We start from the raw sequence: 7,864 nt of genomic DNA, 5'->3' as shown, positions 1-7,864 counted from the left end.
CTGAAGAAGACAGCAAGGTGTAAGGACTTACCCCCCAAACACCAAGTTTCCATAAAGCCACAGTATTAAAGACAGTGGCAATTGTGCAGGGACAGAGAAATAAACAAATGGAACAGAACTAAGCGCTCAGGAACAGGGTCACACACATACATAAACTTAGGGTCAGTGGCAAATGATGATTTAGTCAGTAAATGATGCTGGGACAATTGAAATGAAAACAAAGCTAAGAATTGGATACCTATCTGACAACATACATAAAAACTCAATTCTGAATGATGGACCATTTTTTAAATATGAAAAACAAAACTATTCAAACCAAAGCATTTTAAAATATAGAGTATCTTTAAGAGCTTATTTTAAGAAATGATTCTTAAATTTTTTTAATTGAGTTTTCAACTATATTAAGCTTAAGGGACAAACATTTTAATTATAATAAAAGTAGGAGCTCTTTCCAATGAAAGAAAGAAAAAAAGGAAAGAAAGGACAATGAAAAGGAAAAATAGAAAGATAGGCCAAAAACTAAGAAATGCAGCATTACTAACCATACTAATACAAAATGCTCTCAAAAATCAGTAAGAAAAAAAAATCGGCAAAAAACAAAAAATGGTAAACACAAATAGCCAATAAATATTTTAAAAGTTGTTTAACTTTATTAGTAATCAGAGAAAGCAAATTAAACCACAACAAGAAATCATCTCACATCCATCAGATTTGGGGGAAACATTTAAGCATTGACAAAAATGTAGAACTCTCCCACATTCCTGATAAGAAACTAAATTGGTACATTACTTGAGGAAAAATTTGGTTTTACTAGGAAAGCTGAAGATGTGCACCCGATGTTCCAGCAATTCTACTGATAAATCTTTGCACACATGCACCAACAAATAGGGACAAAAATATTCACAGAAGCCCTGTATACAATAGAAAACTGCAAAGAATCAAAATGTCAGTCAATAACAGTGAAATAACAGAGTGAAAAGAATGAACACTACCTACATGCATCAATATGGATTAATCTCAAAAACAAGCAAAATAAACAAGTCAGAGCATATACCGGGATGCCAAAAAAATGAATACACATTTTAAGAGATGTTATCTATGCTCAAGCAGTACTTTGCCGTAATCAGAAGTGTCTAGATGCTGATGGTAACCACTTTGAGCACCTCTTGTAAATGCAGAAGTCAAACGTGACTTATATTCATCTTTTGTTATCAGTATATATTGAGTATTACAATTAATACAGTTTTTTCCTTTCTTAAAATGTATATACATTTTTTTGGCATCCTCTCTGTATATGGTATGGTTCCATTTATACAAAGGTCAAAACTAATTAAACAACGTACCATTTAGCAATGCCCACATGTGTAATAAAACTAGAAAAACTTAGGGTACTTAATACAAATTTCAAGATAATGTTTATTTCTGGCTGGTAGACAGAAGGTCTTGAGGAAGTGCAATCTATTGTGCTAACAGGTAAAGTTCCATTTCTTAAACTGAATGAGAGGCCCACATGAGTTCACTTAATCTCTCTGGAAAGTACTGTGTACATATCAGTTACACATACTTCTCTCTGTGCGTTATATATTACATAATATATTTTAGGTGACTCAGAAGATATCCAAAAAGCTGTTTTAAATTATCTTCTTGCTCATCCTCCTGTTTAAAAACAAAAAATGCCGTGGATACATAAAAGTGGTCTTTTAACTGCAATAAAACAATGATAGTAGCATCTGTTACTTTACGGGCTGCTTTTTAAAAAATTGCTACTGAAGATATTCATGCATACACTACCCTATATAATGCACATCAATTTGTTTTCCAAAGCAACACTCAAGTGCAAGACGTTAAAGCTTTGCACAGAAATACAACATGGTCTTTACTGACCTGAACCAATATAACCACCACTTTTTTACACATCAATTGATATGCACCCTGCATCTGTTAATGAAATCCTTTAAATCTATTTCAGTGAGAGCAACATTAAGACAAATATATTAAGTGCTAGGTAAACACTGAGGGAAGCTATCATTTAATTATGATACATCAGACTTCCACCTTAGTTGCCACGTGAAGTCTCAAAAGGATCGTATTTGCTTAAAGCAAGGATACTTGAATGAGAACAGCAACAACTAGATGGCTTTAGGCAAATTCATTTCAATATAATTATATCCCAATAAAAAGTGTTTTCCAATTTCCCCAGCACCGCTGGCGGTTACTTTTATGAGGACTCATTCTGGGAGATTAAAACCCCGAAAATTAACAGCCATATGAGCCAGTAACAGATTTGAGAATCTCCCCAAATTTCCTTGAAACAGGTTATCTTCCATACTTCCAGATTTCCTTTCCGGAGTCCTGGGGTGCGGTGAGCAATGGGGGAAAGAAAGATCGCTGGGGAGTTAAAAAGAGTCCGTAAATCATATGCACAAAAGATAATCAGTTGGGACCTTGCTAAACATTAAGTTATCTAACCTCCTAATTTTGCGGCTGGGGAAACTGTCTCAGGGAGAAGCCCACCTGCTCAGGATCTAACATCTACTTAAATCCGTCTCCTCCCCTAGCTCTGGGTGGTACTTCTCACCCACTCCCAAACGCCTCAATTGGTTGCCAACACAGAGGTGGTGAGAAAACCCGCACCTCCGCAGTGTGTGGCCAGATCGTCAGGGTAAGAAAGGGTCGTAGAATTAACCTGGTTAACTCCTCTCACTAGAGGTGGGGAAACTGACAAGAGAAAGTGACGCAGCTCGGGCGGTCAATCACCAACCCTCTGCCACGGAGCCTTAGGAACCTGACAAAGGCAGTGAAGATCACTGGCGACCCCACTTTCTGTCTCCAGGACGGGTGTCAAAAAAATTAGAAAAAAAACCCAATCCCTAGATTTCATTCAGCAAGAATCACGCGCTTCCCACGCAGAACCTGGAAGAAGGGGCGGCAGAAAAATGTGAACAGCTGGTCCACGGCACCGAGAATGCTAGGGCGGCACAGGCACCGACTCCCGCCTCTCTCTTCAGCATCCGCTGGTGGAAAGAAGGGGAAAGAGTAAGGCTGCGGCGCCTCCCGCGAGAAGAGGTACCTGAGGGTCTGGCCGCAGTCCCCCGCCGCATCTGCACTGGATCCGGCACCCAGCTTCCGGGGTCAAATCGCCGCGGGGAGGCCCGAGATCAAGGGAGGAAGCCTCAGGCCCCGCCCCATTCAAGCCCCGCCTCCGCTGGGCACACAGCGGGGGACCGAGGCAACTTCCGGGACGCCGCGCGTCACTAAGTAGGAAATCTCCACTTCCGGACGCATCCCTCCTTTCGCCATTGCTTTCACGGACTGCGCGCGTGTCATCAAAATTTCCGCGCACTTGATTGGTGGAGCGAGAGTGGTGGTCTCCGCCAATTGGTGCTGGGGAAATCCGTCCCATAGACGCCCGCGGGGCGCTCATTTTCAGTTTTTGCTTGTTGTCCGCGGTCTCAGGCGGCTCCGCAATCATGGTGGAGGTGGTGGAGTTGCCGAAGACCCGTATTAACGCCAGCATGCTATCTCAGTTCATCGACCGGCCCGTCTGCTTCGTGGGGAGACTGGAAAAGGTGCGCGCGCTTGCCGCCCGGTTCTTCCCGGTCCGGGTGGAGGGACCCCGTGACCGCCTGGGTTGAGGGGGTTGAGGCCTCAGGGTGGGTAACAGAGGGTTGAAGGAGGACCGAAAGCTTCGCTGTGCTCCCGGATAGCTTTATTTTGCACTAGGGGTCTTTTTACACACTTTAGCTATTGCAGCCCCATTTTGGCTCCTCTTTCATGGCGCGAAATAATGTTTTCGAATGCTCTACGTTCCGAATTCTAGTCCCTCCCACACACCCTCGTTCTGTTTGTGTTTACATAACAAGAAATTGTAGACCTGACTGCCACATCTACTTTCTGATATTATAGGTTAGTCACACTTGCCAGCTAGTCTCATTTGCTGCTTCTCTTCTGCAGTTCTTCGCAAATCTCGTTTTCTCGTTGAAGTCATTTCTCCATAAAACATTTAATTGTCCCTTCCAGATCCCATAGCGGTCAGTTATCTTGCTTCAGTGTGCAGCCCCTTCATTCAGCTAGTGAGAAATAGGCCCCAAAGCCTCGGAATCAGTGAACTGATAAAGCTGAAAGACAAACTAGTGTTACATAAAGGCTTATTTTGTTGTCCGTTTCAGCCACACATCCTCTTCGTGAAATAGATGTTTTATTCCGACGTAACGGGTAGGGAAACTGGGTAGGAGTGGCATAGGGTTAAAATGCTCAAGGCCACACAGCAAGTTACAAAGCTGGCATTCAAACCGGATTTGACTGCACTCTTGGCAGCTGCCTCACAGGAGTAGAACCCAGATCTTGCATCAGTTATCTCTTCATCATGCCTAATTTTTACTGGTAAAACATACCCTCGGTGGGATATGTATTATTTATTGGGTTGTCGGAAAAGTCATGACGCATTTTTGCAACGAAAAACAGAAAAAATATGTCATGACTTTTCCGACAACCCAACCAATCATGGGTGCCAGTAGAGCTCACTTTTAGATAGTATGGACCCCTTTGTTCTTAGCATAGTGTTGCAGATTTAGCAATTAAAAATATATTTGTACAGAAGTACTGTTGTTTTCTGAAATTGAAACTGAATTGGGCGTCTTTTGATAAGATTGTAATTTGAACCAAATAAACTGTTAAAAGACAATTTCTTTGTGTGCATCTACTAAGTAAGTTTGGTCAGTCTGCCCATCTTTTGTCAAACTTTTAATATTTTTAATGAGATTTTAAAGGTTTTGTTTATGTGATATTTTTAAATTGTTTCTTTTTCAGATTCATCCCAGTGGAAAAATGTTTATTCTTTCAGATGGAGAAGGCAAAAGTGGAACCATTGAGTTGCCGGAACCCGTATGTTTTAAGTATTAATTCAAGTGTATTGTAGTTAATTCTATATCTTGTTTTGGTTTGTTGCTTATATTTCTGGATTCTTTGAGTGGATGTGTAAAGGACCAGCTTATAAAACTACCCTGGCTCTAAAATTAAGTTTTGTGGTCTTTTTAACATTGTATTTCCCTTTATGTGTATAACCAATGATTCTTTAGGCTCTGATTTTTTGTTACATCCCTTGGATACTGGATGACAATTCGTATTTCTTAGAAAGAACATAAAATCATGTAAGAAAAACCTCCCATTTAGATCGCTTTCCTTCCAAGAGTTTTACATTTTTTAATTGTTTTCTATATTTACATATATCGATGTTTTCAATTGTCAGTTAATTTGTTTTACATTTTATGTTTACATTTTCTTGGCCTTTTAAGACAAATCCTTATGCTGTTTGGTTAATATATACAGAACACACGGTGCAAGTTACAGATAATAGAAGGTTCCTTTCAGTGGGTCTGTTTTAAACAAATTACTCCTCATAGAAATGCTGGACATTCTCAGTATCTTCAAGTGATTTTACCTTCATCTTAAACTTTAACTGTATCTTGGGACCTAAAGCCACAGTTACAGATACAGGCCTTGTTACATGCTGACAGTAAGTACACAAACATTTTTTTAAAGTTATAATTGAATTTTTGCATTGGCAATACTTTATTGTTATATGAAATGAAAGATTAGTAGGCTGTATAACAATTTTCCAATTATCAACTGAAAATGTGAACATGAAGTTGACATTATAGTCTTTGTTTTAGCTTGATGAAGAAATCTCTGGAATCGTGGAAGTAGTTGGAAGAGTAACAGCCAAGGCAACCATTATGTGTGCATCTTATGTCCAGTTTAAAGAAGATGTCCATCCTTTTGGTAAGTAAAGCATTCTAGTTTGATGTATTAGGAGGAAAACAATTTTATTCTTAACTTGATATGTTTTGGTCTTGACTCTCAGTCTTGCTACATTTTCAATGTCTATAGAATTTTCTGATCCTAAAGGAAAACGGGATGACATTTTGGCCTGCTTCTAAGTAGTATATGTGTGTATACTTGTATGTAGGAAACTCAGCAGATATTAATATTTGTAGAAAGAGAAAATTTTAAAATAGGGCAAATAAAAAGTGTTAATCTTTTTATGTTTTGTTTTACTATATGGATGAAAGGCCTCAAACAATGCATAACACCTAAAACACCACCAGGCAAGAACTGCCTGTACAATGGATAGTCTCCTATGCCTCCATGTCTTTATATTTGTTGGAGCCACAATTAAATAAATACGATGATCCATATCTGAGTTTTAGAAGATATATTTTGAAAATAAGTTGACCACTAAAAGGGAGAGGAAAGAGAAAGAGGTAGAAATCTTTCAGATAATTGATGTTACAACTTTCCAGTGTAGATTAAATCTCTGCTAAAATGTTTCTTTCAGATCTTGGACTTTACAATGATGCTGTGAAAATTATCCATGAGTTCCCCCAGCTTTTTCCTTGGGGAGTTGTGCAACATGATTGATCTTGATTGCAAATAAGCTACATTGAAGAGTATTAAGGCCCCTGGTATTTGAGGGAGCGATTCTGTTATTTTTTAATATTTAATTTTTTCCCTTTTTAATTTCATTTGCCTAACTTTATTAGATATTCTAATATGCCGTTTTTGATGGAACTGGTATAGTGACAGTTCTCATCTATATGTCCATATAGCATCACTTCTCTGGCATATGGTCAGATAAATGAAAGAACAAAGCTGTTGTCTTAGTTTTCTGTTTTACTAATAAAAGTTTAAATGCTACATACTATTGGTCATTTCATTCTTTTTCTTTTAGTCAGGTATTTAAGCACAAACTTGAAATTTCATAGCTATAAGGTCAGAACTTAGACCTACCAAATGAAACCCTGGGCCAACTGTGTTAAGAATTTTCTTGAGGCCGGCCGAGTGGCTCAGTTGGTTAAGAGCTCACTCAACAGTGCGAGCTCTGAGCAACAGGGTTGCTGGTTCGATTCCTGACCCGAGCTGAACTGTCGTGGAGCTGCCAACCGGTGGCAGTATGGCTTAGCTAAAAAAAATAATAATAATAAAAAAAGAATTTTCTTGCTACCTTATGAACTACACCAGGTTATTTCTTCACAGACTATGAAAAAAAATGATTTTGATTTATTGAAAGAGCAAACAGAATCCTACATCTTCTATAATTTATGAGTACCTATATTAGATTTCTCCAGAGAATCAGAACCCATAGAAGATGGATGGGAGGGAGGGAGGATTAGATAGAGATTTGTTACAGGAATGGCTTACGTAGTTATGGAGCCCGAGAAGTCCCATGATGCAGCACCTGCAAGCTGGAGAACTAGGAAAGCCGGTGGAGTAATGTAGTTTGAGTCCGAAGGCCTGAGAATTGGAGTTGATGGTGTAACTCGCAGTCCAAGGTTGAAGACCTGAGTACTGGAGCCCACTGGTGTAAGTCCCAGTATCCATAGGCCCAAGAACCAGAAGCTCCAATGTCTAACAGCAGGAGAAGATGGACATCCCAGCTCAAAAGAGCAAGTTTGCACTTCCTCTGCCTTTCTGTTCTCTTTGGGCTCTCAAAGGATTGGATGATGCCCACCTACTTTGGTAAGGGCCATCTTCTTTACTTAGCCTACTGATTCAGATGCTAATCTCTTCCAGAAATACCCTCATAGACACCCAGAAATAATGTTTTACTAGTTACCTGGGTGTCCCTTAGCTCAGTTAACACATAAAATTCACCACCACAGTACCTCTTAGGATTTAAAACGGAGCATTTACTAGTGCAAAATAAGGGTACCAGATCTCATTAAAACAGTTGGTGGAATCATGATTTTTTTCTTCCTTTCAACTGTCATTATCTTTAGTATGAAATTCCTGTTTACTTGTATTTCGTACCACCAAGTAACTGGGGGGTAGACAGGTGAGGGTGTGGCAAGTGTAGGATAGAGAG

The 7,864-nt window shown here is 39.4% G+C and overlaps 2 protein-coding genes across 3 annotated transcripts in view; one reads left to right on the top strand and one right to left on the bottom strand.

The window, feature by feature from the left end:
• UMAD1 (UBAP1-MVB12-associated (UMA) domain containing 1) overlaps nucleotides 1-3,535 on the bottom strand; it is a 202,498-nt gene extending 198,963 nt beyond the window's left edge. Inside the window, exon 1 of one of the 2 annotated variants that reach the window (XM_019665292.1) lies at nucleotides 3,071-3,535. In XM_019665292.1, the coding sequence (XP_019520837.1) occupies nucleotides 3,071-3,517 (447 nt within the window). In that variant the 5' untranslated portion in view covers nucleotides 3,518-3,535. The remainder of the gene's footprint in view (nucleotides 1-3,070) is intronic. The other variant, XM_019665293.1, reaches the window with a different exon arrangement.
• On the top strand, nucleotides 3,444-6,696 carry RPA3 (replication protein A3). Its single transcript, XM_019665294.1, has 4 exons — nucleotides 3,444-3,569; nucleotides 4,810-4,884; nucleotides 5,673-5,781; nucleotides 6,338-6,696. The coding sequence occupies exons 1-4, from the start codon at nucleotides 3,471-3,473 to the stop codon at nucleotides 6,418-6,420; spliced, it is 366 nt and encodes a 121-aa protein (XP_019520839.1). The 5' UTR covers nucleotides 3,444-3,470; the 3' UTR covers nucleotides 6,421-6,696.
• Nucleotides 6,697-7,864: the final 1,168 nt, after the last annotated feature.

Source organism: Hipposideros armiger, unplaced genomic scaffold (assembly GCF_001890085.2).
Source record: "Hipposideros armiger isolate ML-2016 unplaced genomic scaffold, ASM189008v1 scaffold_438, whole genome shotgun sequence".
NCBI lineage: Eukaryota > Metazoa > Chordata > Mammalia > Chiroptera > Hipposideridae > Hipposideros > Hipposideros armiger.
Note: the sequence above shows the minus strand (reverse complement) of the source record. Positions and strands in the feature narration are given on the sequence as shown.

Excerpts from the sequence above, each read along its gene's own strand:
- RPA3 (XM_019665294.1), top strand. The coding sequence starts at position 3,471 with ATGGTGGAGGTGGTGGAGTTGCCGAAGACCCGTATTAACGCCAGCATG. Across the intron at positions 3,570-4,809 it reads TCGTGGGGAGACTGGAAAAG|ATTCATCCCAGTGGAAAAAT; the intron begins GTGCGCGCGCTT and ends TTTCTTTTTCAG. Across the intron at positions 5,782-6,337 it reads AGAAGATGTCCATCCTTTTG|ATCTTGGACTTTACAATGAT; the intron begins GTAAGTAAAGCA and ends TGTTTCTTTCAG.